Below are 21,196 nucleotides of genomic sequence, written 5' to 3'. Positions count from 1 at the left end.
CTTGGGAGATATGTATATATTACAGTCTAGGTTTGTTGATAATGCCTATTTGCATGGCTATTCTGTTCATTATTCATTCTACAACTACTGTTTTACCTTTTTGTCTTATTCTTATTTTATTATTATGCACAAGTAATAACTCCACTGCCTATATTGCTGCTATATTGTGTATTTTATGTAGGCTATGTACTGTGAGTCGGTGACACCAAATATCTTACAAACCTTGGGTTTGGGAGCTAGTGTGACTTCTCTTAAGAGAATGGGGACCCCAGGACCAACATCTTTGAAAGAACATAATATTATTTTCATTTAACATTTTTATTTTAAGGCATGCAGCAAACTCTGTATAAATAAGAATAAATGCACCTTTTAAAGAATGTTGCACAAATGGAATTATAAGCTGCAATGGGACAAATACAATCATTAAGAGACACTAAATGTGGCGACATTCCATGAAAGACATGTCTGCATGTTGGCTGTGTCGCCTTTTTAGCTCAAAAACCTGTTATTGCTGGCGTATAGAATTGACTTCATACCGCTGTTTCTGCTGCTGCTTTCTGTGTGGGGCTGCTGCTGCTGTCTGACCCACTTTCCCTGCTTGACTTGACTGGGAGGTCCCCACTCATTCCTCCTCTATACACACACACACACACACACACACACACACGCACACACGCACGCACACGCGCGCACATACACACACTCACACACACGCACAGGCACACACACACGCACACAGAGCCCAGCATGTGCTCTCATGTGTAGTCAATTTACATTTCCCACTCTGAAATAGCCGAAGCTATAGCCTAATGCTGCAACTGCAAAAAATGTAACAGTAAGAAAGCATACGTAACATTGCGATGACGCAGGAAATAATCTAATTCATTATGTTTTTGTTGTAAATATAGGGTACATAGGCCCAGTAATTCGTGGAAATGCAGACTTTGCTCCTTTGTTCATGATTTAATAACATTTAAATGGCTGGAAATTGCAGCTATTCTACTGAGAAGCACAATGTTTTCCTTTATAGCTACTCTCTATGCCTTGGTTTCTTTGAAATAGCCTCAAGTGGCTAAACACAAACTGGCTGACTAAACATCTTGCTGTTTTCACAATGTAAAATAGCCTATTCCCCCACAATTTGCATTCGTGTTCGTTTACACATAAGTTACAAACTGTTTCAGACATGTTTTATATAGCCTGAAACTGTACATTTGTTTTTTGTCTACATTCATTCATTAAAATGTAATTTAACTGTAGTATACTGTATCTATTATAGCCCATGCCATCAGGGGACAACTCCTTTTTGAAAAACATAATTAAATTGAGTATTAGCAGATCTAGATAAATTATAGATCTTTTTTTTTTTTTTTCATGTAAAGTGATAATTTGGCACTAATAAATCTCTGTAATAATTTGTTTGGTAGTTTATCACCCAGGTTATTTGTGCTATATTAGTGTTGTCCTCTAGATTTCTTCCATGTGCAGGTTGTCCTATTAACCCCGTAGAGCAGGGGTCTTCAACGTTTTTCAGGGCAAGGACCCCCTAACTGAGAGAAAGATGAAGCAGGGACCCCCTCTATACTGTATACAATTGTGTTTCAGATTAAAACATTTGTTTTCACTTGGTCTGCTCTTTATTCCCTCAACACCTATACCTCTTTGCCAAAAATAGCCAATCTGAATTGTGAGCTTGTAGATCTGCTATTTTTGGCTAGAGTTCTCCTCAGAAAAGGGATGCTATAGGGTTCAAGTGGTTAATGTAATAAAAATCTTATCACACAAAGATTTGGCGGCCCCCTTGTAGTAACTCTGAGGACCCTCTAGGGGTCCCGGACCCCCTGTTGAAGATCCCTGCCGTAGAGGTTTGGTCAGAGTGGATCATCCAGGCTGACTGGAACGGTCGGATGTACTCGACCATGGCCGCGCAGGTAAGCACCAGCCCCGGCGTCAAATGATAAGTAAAGGTCGGTTATTAGGATTGACTACATGCCATAGCCTGGAGGGCTAGGTTGTTCTAGTAGGCCTACGATTGGCCAGTTCGTTGTTATGCCAACTGCTGACGGTGTGGGCAGCATGGTGAACACGGCAAACAGCAAAAAAATAATAATAACTTGATAATAAATGGCACTATAGTGAATACACTATAGGCTACATTTTCCAAAAGAGTAATCGTCGGCGCACAAAATGCACAAGCACAACAGCAGAACGTAAAGAACACCTGTTCATCAGTGATGGAAGAAGTAGGCTACTTACGTTTTACTCAAGTAAAAGTATCAATACTGCAATGTAGAAATACTCTGTTACAAGTAAAATTCCAGTATTCAAAATGTACTTGAGTAAAAGTACAAAAGTATTGGCATATACTTAAAGTACCACAAGTAATAGTAAAAAGCACTCATTGTGCAGAATTTCCAATTTCACATATTTATATTGGACTATTTGAAAATAGCAGATCTAAGCTCACAATACATGCATCACAACACATTGTGAGCTAGATTGGCTATTTTCAAATAGCCGAAATATATATAGGGCTGAAATGGTTAATGTGTGTTTTGTAATAATAATCTAAATCTACAAAGTAACTAGTAACTAAAGTTTTCAAATAATTGTAGTGGAGTAAAAAGTACAATAATTTGCCTCTGACTCTGAGATGTAGTGGAGTAGAAGTAAAAGTACTGAAAATTGGAAATACTCCAGTAAAGTAAAAATCACACCCTGTGTGAAGTGGGCGGTGTCTTGCTAGCTAATCACAATACTGAATGGAGTCAACCAATCATGTACAAAATTAAAAAAATTCAATCATGTTACATTTATTGAAACACTCTTTATGATGGACGAAACCATAACTTGAAAAAAACCAATTTATGGTTTTTTTCAAGTTATGGTTTCTTATATAGGGCTATGCACATGTGTCATGTGACACTGGCCAATCACAGTCCTGAATAGATTGTGATTGGCCAATCACAGCGCAGGATAATTGTACAAATTTCCAAACCTCACTTATAGGGGCGGTTTCACAGCGCAGGATAATTGTACACATTTCCAAACCTCACTTATAGGGGCGGTTTCACCGCCCAAAAATAACTCAATATTGTACTAAAGTACAGTACTTGAGTAAATGTACTAAGTTACTTTACACCACTGCATTTAGACAGCTGCCGTACTGATTTTGAACAGAGGATTAGGTTTATATACGCCTAAACTTTAACCCTCCTTTAGATTTAACCAGGCACTGTATGCCAGTTTGTGTAAAGTCACTATAATTGGCGAAATTAGGGCAACAAAAAAAACTCTATAGTATCACCTGCCCCTTTATGGCTAGAACCGAGGATCGTCTTGACAACCAACTAGCCAACCACAGCGCGTCCGTCCGTCCTGGCTATGGGATCCAGACTCCCCGTTATTTTAGCGAGCGATCATCTAAAAAAAAAAAAACTGTTGTCTGGAGGAGCAGAGCTGTACTTATGGCTGGTTGGAGGAGGAAAGAAGAAGAAGAAGGAAGCATAATGTAACTTGTGCTCAAAGCATGAATGATAATGTAGACTAGTTAGTACTAGTACACCCTGAGGACGAAGAATACGAACTCCCGGAATAACAACGACACCTGGACTAGTGTGAACGGACAGACATTCACATCTGAACGGAGACAACACAACGGAGAGCAGCTGGAGGGGGGGAAGCGACACGGAGTGGGTCTGCTGGTGTTCTTCCAGTGTATCAACCCAACAACATGGAAACAACGGGGATGCATGGTGGGAACCACAAGGTGAAACATCTCAGTAACAACAACAACAACAGTGTCGGAGGTGGTGTTGTTGGAGGAGACCAGCCTCACCTCCTCCACCACCACCACTCACCTCCTCAGCAGCAGCAGCAACAACCGTTCAACAACCAGTTTATTATTCACCACCGACAGCAACAGCAACAGCGACAAATCCACAACAACATAAACAACAACCCGCAGTCTACACAACAACAACAACAACAACAACAACGAGGTGGGGGAGAAAGTGGAAATCATCAACAACAACAACAACAACATCCTCATCATGGAGGAGCTGCTAAGGAAAGCATCCAGAAGAAGAACGAGCAGCAGACTAGTGTTGTGGACCAGGAGGTAGAGGTGGAGGAGGGACGGATGGACGGCGGCGGCGGCAGGTACGACCCTGCTCCACCTCCTCCTCCTCCTGCTGCCCTGAGTGGGAACAGCCCCGGTGCTGCTACCGAGTTTAATCATTATTATGGGAATGGAAGAAGGGGAGGAGGAGGAGGGCCTTGCTTTGATCAACATGGCGGACAACAAAGCCCAGGGACTGGGGTAATAATGCACTCGGTGCAGAGCAGCAGCAGCAGCAACAGCATGGATCAGGTCCACCACAACAACTCGCACGATGGAGGTGGAGGAGGGTACAACAACAACAACAACAACAACCCGAGCCCCTACAACCACTACCCGAACTACCGACCCGGCTACGGGAACAACAGCGGCTACGGAGGAGGAATGATGAGCCCCTCGCGGACGCTGGGCCCATCGGCGGCCGGTAGCAGCGGCAGCAGCAGCAGCACGGCTACAGCCGCGGCTAGTAGTCACAGCAAGGCGGCCCTGGCTGCCGCCACTTCGCCGGGCGGAGGGGTGGTTAACGTTAGCGGCGGGGGGTTCCAGCAGCAGAGGTTCCCCCCCGGGCAGCAGGGGGGTCCCGGAGGACCCCAGCCTCAGCAGCCCCAGCAGCAGCACCCTTCGGGGGCGACGCCGACTCTCAACCAGCTGCTGACGTCTCCGAGCCCCATGATGCGGGCTGGAGGAGGCTATGGAAGCGGCGGCGGAGGAGGATATCAGGACTACGGTGTACAGGGGGGGCTCCAGGGGAAGGACATGGGGGTCCAGCAGTACCACCACCACGGCGGCGGCTGGGGAGGAGGAGGACCCGGGCAGCCGCAGAGGAGCCACCCTGGTGGTGGTGGGGGTCCCGGAGGGACCAGCGGACCAGGAGCGGGCAGATCACAGGTGAATAATGACGTTGTTGTTGTTGGTTAGCCTGGTGAGGAGGATGGGGTCGGGACTGTCTGTTTCCCCCCCGGTGGAAAATAACCTTATTAATGTTCCTTTTGTTGAGTTTAAGTGTCGCCCCGACAACACATAAATAACGTATTTTCAGCTGAGAACGCCTCAGCTTTGATGAAAATGCGTCAGTTTGTGTTATTGAAGACGTGAGCCTTCATGGACGGTTCGCTGTTGCTAACCCGCCTAGCTGTGGGTGTAGCATCAGTTTAGCTGCTAATGCTAAGCTAGCTGACGAAGAGCTAGTTGTTGTGTTTTTTTTACCTCCACTTTCAGCCCAGACATCATTGGTATTATTGTTATATTATGTAGACATTCTGGCTGTGGTTTTAGTCAGGCAACAACCCATTTGTTAGATTTAAAGGCAATAGCAGAGCAGACGATAAGGAATAATAACGTATATTCGAGGTAACGCTGGTGGCTAAACTTAGTGTTTCGGTTCTGTGTCCAAGGTGACTTGTCCGTTTTTTTTAGCTTGCTATGTTAAGCTAAGATTAGCATGGTAAGCTAACGATAGCATGCTAACTGTTATCAACGTAGCCGAGGAAGGCCCGCACGGATTGGAAGCATATTTGATTTGATTTGTGCCGTGATTGAGATTAATTGATTTTAAGTTACGTTTGATTACAATAACACTTGTCAATGATTTACCATCTTCTTTGGCCTCTTGGTCGAACTGGGTCAACTTTCTTTTTGAATTCTTTCTCTCAAGTGTTTAATAATGTCACCCAGGAGCAAAGTGAGCTGTCATTATTATTTATTTAACGACCCTCAGAAGATCATCATTTGTCTTCTATCATGGTAATGGTTCTCAGACCAAAGCGGGGGATTGTGTTCTGTCTAAATCGTTTGTAATGGTTTTTCACCCCTATAAATGGGTTTCTTTCATCTCGTGTCATGGCCTTAACTTTTCCTGGCAGGGTGCCTATTATGGCCCCATCGCAACACACACAAGAAGAACCCACTGACCTTCACACATGCAGATTAGCCATGTGCCTCTGGTCTGTTACAATCAACACATTAGTGGAGCAAAACATCCAACTCTCTCAACTGTCACCCACATAGCCAAGGTCTGGCTTCAGTGTCTGTGCATAGATTTGTGACTTGCAAAATAATACCTGGCATGATGGCAAAGAAGTGCTTTGTCGGTTTACCATTCATAATAAGTCCTATTAAGAACCTTTTCTCTGAAAATGGTTTAGGCTTTGATAGGATAGAATATGGTCTGGCTGTTTGTGTTTTTGAAGGATTTTCCAAAACATTATTTCAGCAGTCACATGTATTGTGACATTTGTTTGGACCCTTTGTGTTACTTATTATTTCAATGTGGCTCTTATTTTGTTACATATATTATTTAAATGTTTTCCTATCTGTGTGTAAATTACCGTGCAGTGTTGAGTTATTGAGAAGTAAATGTAATCTTTTATAATTGTGCCTTTATAAACCCTCTTAAGGGATAGGTTGTAAGACAAGAAATGGAAATTAATTGATTCATTCATTCAACCAGTTACATTATTTATCTTTTTTTACTAGGATGTACACTACAGTAACAGAACCTTGACAAATTTAACCCAATAAGACCTGAGGCAGATTCTACAAAATGCCTTCTGAATCCTAACAGTTTTCTGAAAAACGTATGTTGCTATATCAGTGGTTCTCAAACATATTCATGTCAAGGACCCCCAAATGTATTTGGGCGGAATGGGCGCGGACCCCCATCTCAAAATATTTTGTTCCAGGGACCCCCAGAAGCAAAGATTTGAGTTAAAAATGTTCGCTTTAAAAATATATATATACTCAAAGATTTGTCACAAATGTTCACTATTTTTAAAAAATAGCAGATCTACAAGCTCATAGCACGGCACGGAACGAAGTGACGCGCTATGAGCTTGTATATCTGCTATTTTGAATAGCCAACCTATGTGCTAAATGTATAGCTAAAATCTAAAATGACATGGATGCTTTCCCGGTTTTAATGGGTTAATACTGTTAATAGACTACATTGATTCATTCAGCTACTTACTGTTGAAGGCCAGCAGTATTGTACATTGTATCTAAATTCATTCATACACACATTGGCGATATATGTATAATTTCATTCTATTCACGAGTAGCGATAGACTCTAAATGTATACTTGATGAGACCATGTATAACTGTAACCTATTCAGTCAAAGACTATTTATTTTTCTATTCTTATCTATTTTGGTTCGGTTCTTGACTCTTACCTAGTATCTCTCCATTGTTTCACTCTTACTGCTGGTGCTGCTATGACACCTAGATTTACCCCTGGGGGAATCTTTTATATATTATACATTTTGCCCCATTTTCATAGTGGTACCAGGTACATACATCATCGTTTTTATTTATCATGTCCAAGGAAACTACACACAGATGCACTTTGACATCGGTAAATGGGCTGTATTTATATAGCTCCTTCACATTTTCACATTCACACACCGAGGGCAGAATCAGTCATGGAAGGCGCCTGCCTACTCATTAGGAGCTGTTAAGGTTAAAGATTTTTAAGTCCTTTGCTCAAGGACACTTCAACATGCAATTTTAGGAGGAGCCAGGTGGATTGAATCGAGAACTTTCAGAAATTTCAGGCGACCTAAATGCCTTGCTAAAGGGTACCTCAATGGTAGTTTTTACAACCCCTATCCAGACTTTCCGCATTGGTGTCACAGATTTGAGATGTCACAGATGATAAATTCCTCATGTTTCTGGTGTTGGACAAAAATGTAGATGGGACCAGTTTTGTAAGGCAGTGTTCGCCGTTAATTTATCATTTCTTGTGTTGTTTTCTCCTAGTGCTCTCTCTTGCCCTGTTCAACCAGCAGCAGTAGATCACAAGAGACATGCATGATGTGTTACAAAGAATCAACCCAACTGTTAGGAACTGCCTCGACTCTCCATTAATTTGTAGATTCCATGGAAAAACTGTTCAAGTTTATTCCAAGTATTTTTTTCAGCATGTTTCTTTGTGCCCCTGCAAATCACTGCTGATGAAATGTTTGTGCATTTCACCCTCCATTGCTCTTCACTGATGCCATTAGGGGATTTCTTTAAAAACATTTATTTATCCAGGAATGGCTGACTGAGCATGGATGCTTTCACAGCTTAACCCTACTTCAAATTCATAGAGCTACACACATTAACACCAGGAACCTGTCCAGTTTAACCGCTGCCTCAATGAAATTCAACATTCGAGCACTGCCAAATTAAACAAGTAATTGTGGAAAATATTATTGCCATAGACAATATTTTGAGCAGTCCTATTCTTCAGTAGTGTTTTTAATTCAGGTTGTCCACCTCAAAGTTAACCGTAGCTTATCTTCTCCACATGAATTTAGAAGAAATGAGGCTTCTTTTGAGTGTTAACTTGACCCCAGCTGACCCAATGTGTTTTCTGACCCTCCGCAGAGAACCATTGACTTCATTCTAGGCAATTAACTTGAGTTCCTAATACAGAGTGGGTGGGTGAGTAATTCAGTGCCTTGCTTAAGGATATTTTGACAAGACACCACTCGACTGTTGTGGGGTTTGACCCGGCGATGCCTCATTTAAGGCCCTGACACGCCAAGCCGGCATTTGGTGAAAACCCATTGTTGAGCATCTGTGGCCGACAATCACCCGTAGTTTTTGTGGTGTGTATTTTGCCTTTGGCGGTAGTCAGCCAATAGCAATGGCTGCTCACCCCACCGACTGAGCATGTTGAATCAGCTGTGAATAGAGCATCGCAGTTCCCGCCCCTTCCGGGTTCCACCGCAAAATACTCAATGCATTTTTCCCATTGACATTTCGAAAAATATTTATATCTATTAATTTAAGCCTCGAATCAAGCCATCATGACATGACATGAATCATGACCATAAAACGTTTGATTCTGTGATTTTATTTTTGTTGAAAACGGCAAAACAAAGGGTATTTATTAAATATAGTATATCATTAAATATGTCATGTCATGATGGCTTGATTCGAGGCTTAAATTAATAGATATAAATATTTTTGGAAATGTCAATGGGAAAAATGCATTGAGTTTTTCCTTCCGGCACCAGGAAAAACCAGGAAGTGGGCGGGAACTGCGATGCTCTATATCGTCGATGAGGGAGAGTCTCTCAATTTGGCTGTTCAGCCTGAGCAAATCAGGGCAGCACGAGAAAATAAATGGAAGTGAGCAACAAGCCAACAACAGATACAAAAAGAGGGTACATTGAGGGCAATATTGATGTGAGAGTGGCGTTGTTTTTGCCTCTGGGGGCACCACCTCCTTTTTTTTTTCAGGAACTCGGTTTGGCTCCACCCCTTTTTTTTGTCCACTTCCTCCCAGGTCGTTCTGTGTTTATTCCTACTAACACCAACATTATAATGTTTAAGGCAGTGGCGCTTATACAGATTCAGCAGTTGGCAGAATCTGTCTTGAGAGATTAGTAAGCAAATAACAAAGTATGGTTACACTTTGAGATGCTTGAAGGGTGCTGTGTGTGTGTGTGTGTGTGCATGGTTCCTACTTCTAAATGTTATCCATGTATTTATGAGCGCTTTACACAGCATATGTGTTTAAATATGAACATGAACATTTGAACAGCTGTAATTTGAGCCAGTGAGCAATTAATACCAGTTTTGACATCAATAGTGGATAAACTCGTACAATACCTAAGTATTGGTGGCAGGTTTAAATTGAATGCTCAACAAACTTTACTATTAGTTCTAAAATGACTCTGGCATTGCATACTTACTGGTCTTTAATTATCAGCACGATGATGAAATTGAATTAAACATTCAAAGCCCATTCATTCACTCATCAGAACGTCTGTCTTTCCTATCAAAGTCGGGATGATGGTAATGATTGGGAATCCCCAACAATTTGGATTGCATCACTTTTTATTTAAATGTGTTACTATAATGTTAATCAATCACATATTCACCAGGACATTTATCATAATGTGAGCCAGTAATATTAACAGTAGTGGTGACAGTTCTCCCAAGTTAACTTGACGAGAACATTCTTCCCAAGGACATTAATCAGTTCTTTGCATTCTGGTATTGAGAAACAGCCTTTTCATCTCTGCTTTGGAGCATGGCTCTGCAAACATTTTGAAAGTGTAAAATAGAGATGTAATCAACGAAAACCCCCAAAAATACATAATTTACCCCATATCATGATATATCACAGTATCAATATAATATCGACATACTGTATTGCCCATATTGCCCTAATGCAAAGTGATCTGATCAGTCCTTGCTGTTAGTTCTTGCAAGTCAACTTGGTTTGCCAGTTGCCTTTTAGAGCAGTGGTTCTCAAACCACTTTTTATGTCAAGGACCCCCAAATTAATATATATTTTGACGGGGACCCCCATCTGAAAATATTCTGTGCCAGGGACCCCCATACAAGATTTGAGTTGGTAAAATGTTTCACAAATATTCCACAATTGTCAAATTTCTTCCCGATTTTGAAAAGTACACAACCCGTCGCATTATGATGCGTTGTCAGCCTGTAGATAATTTATTTTCAAATAGCAGATGTCTATATATAGAGAGTTAAAGTGGTTAAACTGATTCCGATGCTATATTAATTACTAATTTAGCTGGAACCCCCCCTGGAAACCCCTCAAGGACCCCACTTTGAGAACCACTGCTTTAGAAGACAGTCTCTCGAAGCATTCGTCCTCTTTGCCACAGGCTTACTTGCTTTAACTCAATCACAGACTCTCTCTTGGCCATAAATTATTTATGTAGTTTCAAAGGTTTGCTACCAACAATCACAGCATTGCAAATCCTTCCATTTATTACGGCCCGGACCGGCTCTATTGAGGTTTTGTTATTCACATAGTGTGACGCAATTCATTTGACATCAATGAAGTTAGGCCTTTAAATTTATATGCCTGTTTTATTGATAAACAGACACTATAGGTTAATTGTTTATTATTTAGGGCCAATCAATTTAAGAAAGCAAAAATAAACTGGTTTAGGTGTCGCTGGGGAAACCCATTTAACATTATCAGAGCTTTAGTAGATTTTTTGTTTGTTTATTTCATAAATCCTAATTTTCTTTTCATAGCAAGAAGGATGGAAATTCATTAGTGGACCATGGATGGATATATTGCATCTTATTTATATGGAATCCTCAGTAGCTTCTATTTTTAGAAAGAATTACATCAGTGGGGGAAAAAAAAAGACAGCACTCTCACCTACAATTATGTCATTGTGTCATGTGGGATTTTCTGTGTGTGAGTGTGAGAGGGGGTGCGCGCGTCTGTGTGTTAATATTGAAAGGTACCGAGGCGTGTCCACTGACACTCGGGGAAGACTCGTTCTTTGAAGTGGCCCCCTGGGCTTTCTGGATTGCTCCCAGTTTTCTCTTTAAGTGCTCCTCCAATCGACTCTGAACTTGGCAAGCGAAACGGGGAGATTAGCTTCAATTGCTCCCTCATATTTTTGGCACCGCTGGGCCTCTGTAGAATATCCTGCTTCTACCCCTCCCAATAAATAAACAAATACATACTGTAAATACATTTCAGTTATTTTGTATAGTCAATATTTATTGAATAGCACAACAAATCTGCACTACCTTTTTGGGGGGTGAAGTTATTTGTAAATCTTGTAGATTTGTACTGTAGGAATGACTTTTTTGTTTTGTTTTGTGGCATACATACATTCTGTATGCAGTAGAAAGACACAGAAGACATAGGGTTTTTATTCCCACAGTATAGATCTTCTCACATCAGAGCAATGGGATTTAGGTTTTCAAAATCAGCGAAGTTTTCCCTTTATTTTTTGGGCGGTGAAACCGCCCCTATAAGTGAGGTTTGGATATTTGTACAACAAATCCTGTGCTGTGATTGGCCAAAAATGTACCCCGCCTAACCCTGCACCGTGATTGGCCAATCACAGTCTATTCAGGACTGTGATTGGCCAGTGTCACATGACACATGTGCATAGCCCTATATAAGAAACCATAACTTAAAAAAAACATAAATTAGTTTTTTTTAAGTTATGGTTTCACAAAATAAATACATTTATTGAAACACTCTTTATGATGGAAGAAACCATAACTTAAAAAAAACATAAATTTGTTTTTTTTAAGTTATGGTTTCTTCCATCATAAAGAGTGTTTCAATAAATGTATTTATTTTTTGTACATGATTGGTTGACTCCATTCAGTATTGTGATTAGCTAGCAAGACACCGCCCACTTCACACAGGGTGTGATTTTTATTAAATTACTTATTTAATAAAAAGCAATTTTTTTCCTTCCAATTTGTGAATAATAATGAACAACTATGCCACTGAATTCCTCTCACTGCTTGCCACTGCTGTTGTACCTTACTGGCTCACCTGCCAGCGAAGAGCCCCCTACGGCCTGTTGTGTGTTCATAGACGCTCGGCCAAGCCGTATGCACCACAGTGGCTTCGAACCCCGGCCTAGAAGTTTGCCTTTAAGGCTACTTTGTCAGCACATATGGCTGTGGCGAGGATTGACCTGAAGAAGACCATTTGCTGGTCGAAACGTTGTACTAGTTTTCACATTTCACAAGATTACTCGGAGCAGTAGCTGCCTGTGTGGGGACTTCTGTTATTCTTATACATGTGGCGAGGATTGAACCTTGAAAGACCTTTCTTGTCACGACATCTAAGCACTAAGCGACCACATGTGGTCATTGGGGGTTCAATAGTCAACTATTCCACAATCTCTGAATGCTAAATAGAGTCTGAAACTACACCTCCCGAAAGCCGAGAACGGAAGCTGTCATCTGTTCGTCATTTCCGTTCACAAAAAAATATTTTAAAAATATCTTTACATTTTATTTTAGACTTTCCATTTCTAATAAGCAGCAAGCTATACATGTTTCGATTATTTAGATTTATATAGGGCAAATTTGCGCGACTTGTAAATTTGTAAATACGTTACGGAAGCGGGGAGGAGGCGGCACGTCCGCTTTATCCTCTGATCATTTTCAGAGCTTCCTTTGCTCCAGACTGTATGACGGAAGCATTATGAAAATTGTGGAAGGCAACAGTCTGGCTCGCAAAACAAGTAGATCTACAACCTCATGATGTGTTGTGAGCTTGTAGATCAGCTTTATTAAAAAAAAAAGAAATCATAGCACAACAACATAAAATAATGATAATAAAAAAATCTATTGCAATTTTTTCATGTCGATAAAAATAATTGATAGAAATTAGAATACGGTAATCACTAAGAAGATAATTGATACTTGCAGTCATAGCGGTCATCCTTCAAACCTCGCCCAGCTCTCACCATCCAACTGTCTTTGTCTCCTTATAGGTGCCACCCATGGACGCCATGGCGCTGAAGCGCTCTCAGCTGTACATGAGTAACAATCCCTACTCCCAACAACAGGGGGCGCCCTACCCGGGACAACAATACCCTGGCCCCTCTCCTCACCGATACCCAATGGGAATGCCCAGCCGAGGTCACATGGGCATGGGAGGCCTGCAGTACCCTCAGCAACAGGTACGTCTCTGTCTGGAAAGGTTTTTACCGCCCTGGAGGGTGTTGGTGACATTTGGCGTTTTCACACTTAATCACTCCGTCCGTCCACAGCCTCCCAGGGGGGACTCAGACATACTGCCTCTAATAGAAATGTTCAGATATAGGTTGTGAGATATGTTACTATTTCCATTGAGAAGCTGGCAATAATGATACAAAATGGATCCATCCACCATCATTCTTGTGTATGCCTTTTTATTAATGCCTGTGTGTGAAGCTATCGTTATTGTTATTCGACATTGTTAGCCAAGCCTGTTTTGCAACCTGAAAGTTTCAGTTGGCACAGCAGGGTTGAAATTGAAAATGTGAAAGTGCAGTATAAATAACATAATAACATAGTACATACTGATAAACATTGGGCTCCCAAACCTTTTTATGCCAAGGACCACCAAATAGCTATAGCTTCTGGCTGTGCCTCACTATTGCGAAATGGCTTAATATAGCCTATGTAGGCCTACTATTTTTCTTTTTTTTTACAATTATCTGCAATTTTTTAAAACCTTTCTGAAACATTTGCAATAATGACAATAATGACATACCCAAAATAGGGACCCCAGGTTGAAAGTGGTTCAACTGGCAATTATTTATATTTATTTTATGAATGTTCATTCATCACCCCCATTTTCCTCTACTTTCCAATTGGCCCCCCTTGAAACCCCTGGTTAGCACTGTACAGCACAATCTGAACATTGTGTGACTGTGTGTTGTGTTCATATCATACAATGACTGGGTCTTCTAGTCGTAGGCTTTCATCTATTTGGGTGACTTTGTCTTAATAAATGTATAAATTATTATGAAAAACGTTTGTTCATAAATTAATGCCCTATTTAATATTTTGTGCTATGACGGTATTGCGCAAAGATAGCAGATCTACAAGCTCACAACGCGTTGCATCATGACTCTTCATCATGAGCTTGTAGATCTGCAATTTTCGCTATTGTTTTTAAAGAAATGGACAGATTTGGAAAATGATTGCCTATAATAACATGCCTAAAATAGGGACAACAGGATGAAAGTGGTTAAGTCTCTCTGTGTGGGTTTATATAAATATTTAACCAGTGAAAAGTATTAGCAAGAGTGACTAAATAATAACTACATTGGATCAATTGGAACAGAGGTTCTTTATTCCATTTCCTGAAAAGTTACGGTTTTGAAGATAAAAAGGTATCCACCTGAAGGCGACGATATAGAAAATGTGACACAAAGAAGCAAAGCCAATTGCTGGTAACATCTTTTGCCCGTAGTGCACCGGGAACGCTGATATCTATGGGAATAGAGCTGCAAAATGCGGTGTTCCCTTCTGTTGCGCTGCCTAATGAAATGTTTCATCACCACTGCTGTCATTCCCCCTAGATGTTCTTGATGTACAATCAGTGGAATTGTGGGTAATGTGGTACCCAAAGGACCCAGACAGTCAGGTTTGCCAATCAAGACTGACGTGAAACACGTTCAGCCAGTCAGAAGTGATGTTTTTGCACTGGGAACCAATCCCAGCACATCTGTTACTCCAAGAGGATACCCGCCCTGTAAATGGACCAAGTGCTTGTCGTCGTGCCTGTGTTTGGCATCTTAACCCATTCAATCCGGGAAAGCATCTGTGTCATTTTAGATTTCTTTGGCTATTCAAAAATAGCAGATATACAAGCTCATATCTGCTATTTTTAGAAAAAGCGTGGAAACTTTGTGCAAATCTTTGAATATATATATTTTCAAAGCTTCTGGGGATTCTACAAATGTCTTCTAAATCCTAACTGTTTTTTGAAAAAACGTATGTTGCTATAATCAGTGGTTCTCAAACCTTTTCATGTCAAGGACCCCCAAAATGATATGTATTTGGCCGCGGACCGGACCCCCATCTCAAAATATGTTGTTCCAGGGACCCCCAGAAGCAAAGATTTGAGTTTAAATTGTTTGCTTTAAAAAAATATATATATTCAAAGATTTTCACACATTTTCACGATTTTTCAAAAATAGCAGATATACAAGCTCATAGCGCGGCACTATGAGCTTGTAGATCTGCTATTTTTGAATAGCCAAAGTATAAAAATAATGGTTAAAGTGGTTACACAGATGTGTTCCCAGTTTGAATGGGTTAAGGCCTCTGTAATGGCATTTGGATCATGTGACAGTAAAACCTTGCTCTGAAACAAACCTTCAGGGTGAGAAAAGTATCATCAGCCAAAATCATTGCACCGTGGCTGGCAAGTCTGTCCCGTGTCCACTGCTACCAGCCACTGTGGCACAGAGCCAGTCTGGATTTGTTGGTCCAAGTCTGTTCTTGTACAGTATCTGGCTGGTTGTTGTATTTTAAGAGGGAACAGCCATCCTGACTAGCGGAGAGAAATGTCCAACTCTGGGCCCACCTGTAGGCCTAGCTGATATAGGATCAATCCCACAATTGTAGGCCTGCCAAAATGTTTATCTTTTTAGCGATTATTCTATCGATTACTTTTTCGATTAACGGAATAATCGAAAAGCAATTTTTTTGTTAGATTACATTTTTTATATATCAACAAATCAATAAAAAAAATCGAATAGATTTTCTATAATCAACTATTTTTTTATATCTATTTTCTTCAACTTGATTCTTTTTTTAATAATCGGTTAGTTCGATTAACTGTTATACCCCTACACCAGTGTTTTACTTCTGTATGCTCCCAAAGTAAAAACACAAAAAGCGGAATGTACTGTCAGACTCTACTAATTAGAAAGAAACAGTGAATTACTACTGTCGAACCATCGCAGTGCGCTTCGCTTGCGCCGTGATTACAACAGAGCTATTGTCAGAGACACAGCTGAGGCCTGTCAGGCCGCGAGTCATACCAAGCAAAGCTAAGCCATGCCAGGCCAGGCTGGGCAGGACTATCCCTGGACGGGTCTATTCCTGGTGCAGATCGTGCTGTGTCTGTGTTGACACAGTAAGCCAGACTTGACTTCGTTCCACTGTGGGTTTTAATGGCTCTGCAGAGGGCAGGCGGACACTCGTATAGCACTTGCACAGTAACGCAACATTCGAAAACACAAAAATGCAACACAGAAACGGCACTCGCATGCAACTCTCTTAACACAAAAACATGCCTGCTAGAATGGGGTATTCTGATAGCAGCACTGATTCCTGACTCCTCAAAGTTTTACTTCTAAAAATGCATATTGCATGAAAGTATATTATGTAACTCTACACTTGCATCGCTGTTTGTTAAATGTGTCCATGCCATTTGTTTTCCCAAATGGAATTAGACAAGGTTCAGCTAATTTTCTCAAGAATCAAGAGAGGTTTTATTTGTCACTCACTCTTACACATACAGGTACAAGCAGTGAAATGTTGGTGTGATATTACAAGTTCCACAAGACTGTGCTAACAAGGGCAATACAATATACAAACACGATTATACTAGAGAGAATGTGTTGTGCCGAAATGGTGCAGCAGGGATGAGTAGGGGAACTGTTCCCAACTGGAAGACTCTGGCTCAATGGTTCAAGTTCCCTGTCCCACTGAAGTGTCCTTGAGCAAGGCAATGAGACTTTAATAGACACCAAAGGTGCCTATTAATGATCTTGGTGCAGGTATACTAGCTTAGGATGGGTTGTTCAGAATGATCACCAAAATCCTTTTTGGTACTTTAGTAACTTTTACTCCAGTTCTGAAAAGCTGCATCTTTTTACAACGTTGCCTGTTTGTTGTTGAATGGAAGCACACTGTTTGCTATTTAAGCTTTTTGCCCTGGATGCCTTAAAATGCATCTTCATCATAACAAATGTTTTGGTAGTACGGTACAGTGGCCCCAAGCACATTTTGTAAACGTGAAATATTTTGCCAATGTTGATGGCCACAGCCAGGTCTGTACTAAAGCCCAACCAATAGATTGGTTTGTCTGATATATAAAAAAGTATAAAAATGACTGTCTATGCTTTGTGTGAAGATCTGAGGAAGAGCTCGAAAGGTTACCCAAATAAAATTGTAAGTAAAAGTAAAATTGCATTTGGGAGCAGCAATACTGGTGTGCAGATTTTTATTCTTATACACTATTGGCTGATATATTGGCCATAGTTGGCCTTTTTGACGATTTCGGCATCGGCAATCATGCAACTGATGTGTCCCGATTTTTTTTGTCATGTCATTTTAGGTGAACATGTTCAAACCTTTTAAAAAATACAAGCTCACAACGTGCCGCAATGCGACATGTTGTGAACTTGTAGATCACAATGTAGATAAAAAAATGATCATGTGTTAATGTAGATACAAGAATGTACAAAACTTTACAAAAAAGTTAAAAGAAATTTCATAACATTTAAGATTTTCAAATTGATTAGAAAATGAAAATTGGTCAAAAACAATCGCTGGTCTAGGACTGTCCAAAAATCTGGCTTGGACCCAAAGACGTGACATGGTTTCGGGCTCTAGTCTACTGTATATACTACAGCCGGTTGCCTCACATCATCACATCCTTATCCAAGCTGACAGTGCTGAGTCAGACACATGACTGTGACAAGAATGTTATGCTACCCAGGTGTCTTTGAGATTTACATGACAGGTACAACCGTTACCCAGGAGGTCCGTGTGGCGTTATTACATCGTCAAGTCACTTTTATTCACCTTTTTTCTTTGGAGGTAGAGGAGGAGGGGGGGGGGGAGTCAGCTGGAGGACACTTGAATTGCATCAGTGTTGCCAGCTCTGCGTGCTTTGGCAGAGGAGAGTGGAAATGAGGCGAAAAAAGAGGAGGGCTGTTATTTTGTTAAAAAGGGGACACAGTATAATGGGGCCCAGGGGCCGTGCTTTTATATTCCAGGTTATGTGTGCACAAGTACAAAACATGTTTCTGGTGAGGAATTGTTTAGTACAAGTAATAGGTTTGTTGGATAATAAGGAACTAGGACAGACTTTCTACGCAATAGCATGCACCAGAGAGAGACGCACTGGGAGGCAAACTGGACCTGGAAATTTGATGGCAGTCAATGAGAGCTGGCTGGACCAGCTTATGAATAAACTATATTTTTTATATGGGCTATGGGGCTGTCATTCACAAGAATTGGTTGGCAGGCTGTCACTAATTGACAGTCTCCCCATGACCGCCCACACTGCACAGGTACCTAAATTGGGGAGAAAAAGGGGTAAAAAAAACAACGCATCGCAATGCAACATGTGAACAAGAAAAGTCTTGTACAGGTGTCCCTGGCACATCATATTTTTAGATGGATAGTAGGGGTGTGCCGATATATCGTCCCGCGATACGTTTTTGTGACGATATGTATCGTTTTGGGGGAAAAAAATATTGTTTTTAAAACAAAAAACAAAACTTTTTTTTTTAATTTTTTTTTTACAATAATAATAATCAGGCATGCAATCAGCCCCGAGGTGAAAAGGGTGACAACGTTTTTTTTCGGGTCAGGTGTCACACTATTGCCCTATTTGGATTCAAAACGGCCAAAAGCGTCTGAATAATGCAAAAACAGAATTATTTGTTTGCATTTGCTTTTTTTTCTCCCCCATATATTTTCATAATAAAAAAGTGCGTATCTTATCGAAGTTGTGAGCCAAATATCGTATCGTATCGTTTGGTGAAATTAGTGTATCGGCACACCCCTAATGGATAGGTCTGTGGACAAAAACAACATTAGGAAACAAACCCAAATGAGCAACTACATTTTACAAACAAGGCCAAACAAACCGCAACTACCAATAATTTACAAGCTACTTTACTGAAAAACAAGCCCAAAGTCGCTTATAATAACTAATAAGCAGACATGGCAACACTGGTAATCGTCCTGTCTTCCCTGTTGTCCAGATGTCCTCCCAGTACTCGCAGCAGCAGCAACAGCAACAGCAACAACAGCAACAGCAGCAGCAACAACAGCAGCAACAACAACAGCAACAGCAGCAACAACAGGGTGGGATGTCTGGCTACTGCCAGCAGGGGCAGCCTCCCTACTTCAGCCCCACTCAGCAACAGACCGCCACCCCTAGCCAGCCCTCATACATGCAGCCACGCCCGCTACCACAGCAGGTAAGAAAGACCCACACTTCTTCCCAAAATGATCTGTGCATTAATCAAAACCACTAATACACCAAGCACTTTAACTGTAACCGTGACTATAAAGATGTAGTTTTAAAAAATCGTTCTGAAAGTAGCTCTCCACCAAACCGACTAGTCGGGAGATCAGTCGGTTGGAAGGTGTGAAAAAAAGTTCTTGAATGAATGCACCTGAGAGCTGACACCAACAGACGGCTACTATGGTGCTAAAAATAGCCTATGGCTTGATGTCTTTTTCAACAACAAACCCGCTGCTATCTGACGCTAACTTGGCGACCCGACGCGACAGTGTACCCTCCGCCCATTCAACAGCAGATTTTTTGGCAGCAGACTCTTTCCAACACTTACTGCCGCAGACATCGGTGCGGTGGAGAGCTACCTTAACTCAAGTGGATGACAGAGTCCACACCATCTACAACAAAGACAATGGTGAACGATATAGTTATTGTTCTAGTGCTTGGTGTGACTACTACTTACTTACCACCGGGAGCGTGACGAAAGAAAACGATCTGAAAATGCGCTGCCGATTTATATTTCACATCAAGCATTTATTTGGCGATGCTTCATTCATTCATAACATGTTAATGCTTCTATTCGTGGTGAAAATCACGTTTCTCGCGCGAGCGCACACACACGGGAGCTAACCAGTACAAACACACACAGCTGGGAGCTAACCAGTACAACCAGTCTTCTGCTGTTGGAACCTGGGAGCTGACCTGTTATGCTACTGTCTTCTGGTAAGTGGAAGGCTGTCAAGTACAGCCACCGTTTGGAACTGGGAACTGACCACATGGACCAGTGGTTCTCATCAAACGTTTTGTACCCAAGGCCCACCTGTGGGCAACTCAAAATCTAAAGGCCTCTCTGTATTCATAGCAAAGATAGCCAATTCCTAAGCTAGACACGACACATTGTGAGTTTGTACATCAGCTATATTCAATTTTTTAATGAAATTTGTGACTAAAAAAGTAAATATAATATTTTTGACTATGATGACATACCCAAAATAGTGACGCCAGGTTGAAAGTGGTTGTCACAAAAAGGCACAGCTGGACCGTTTGGAAACCACTGAATGAAATAGACAACGGGGGAAGCCTGGCTGTGGTTGTAACCCTAACCCTAACTTTTAACTCTGACTGGTCTTACCGTGGTTTTGCTTTTGAAGATTAAGTAGAAAAATACATGAAACCAGAAGGAAGTAGTCGTGTGAGGAAGTGGAGAGCTCTGCTGATTAAAGTCAAGACTTATCACCATCATCTCTGCCAGCCCTCTCCATTAAAGCTACTGGATAGTTTTATTTATTTTATTTCAATGTGGAATGGAATAGTCATTCATTTTGATTTGGTTCCTTTCTGTTTTAATGTTTAGTAATTCCCATCCAACTCCGGATGGGGATTATGTTATTTCCCCATTCCGTTTGTTTGTTTGTCTGTAAGCAAAATAACTGCAAAGGCTGGGCGGATTGGCATGAAACCTGGAGACTCTAGACTGTAGGCTGCCGTGAAGAGGTGTTGACATTTTGGGTTGAGAGAGTCAACGGTCAAGGTCACAATCAAGGGCAGGGGAAGGTTAGCGTAGACATGTAAT

General features: G+C 41.2%; 1 protein-coding gene across 5 annotated transcripts in view; it reads left to right on the top strand.

Moving 5' to 3' along the window:
* Positions 1-3,460: 3,460 nt before the first annotated feature.
* Positions 3,461-21,196, top strand: part of arid1b (AT-rich interactive domain 1B) — an 84,335-nt gene continuing 66,599 nt past the window's right edge. For all 5 annotated transcript variants that reach the window (XM_080452576.1, XM_080452575.1, XM_080452574.1 and 2 more), the window contains exons 1-3: positions 3,461-5,008; positions 13,355-13,543; positions 19,364-19,582. In XM_080452576.1, coding sequence (XP_080308702.1) covers positions 3,734-5,008; positions 13,355-13,543; positions 19,364-19,582 — 1,683 coding nt within the window. In that variant the 5' untranslated portion in view covers positions 3,461-3,733. The remainder of the gene's footprint in view (positions 5,009-13,354; positions 13,544-19,363; positions 19,583-21,196) is intronic.

Source organism: Gymnoscopelus braueri, assembly GCF_963280865.1.
Source record: "Gymnoscopelus braueri genome assembly, chromosome: 16".
NCBI classification, from domain to species: domain Eukaryota; kingdom Metazoa; phylum Chordata; class Actinopteri; order Myctophiformes; family Myctophidae; genus Gymnoscopelus; species Gymnoscopelus braueri.
Note: the sequence above shows the minus strand (reverse complement) of the source record. Positions and strands in the feature narration are given on the sequence as shown.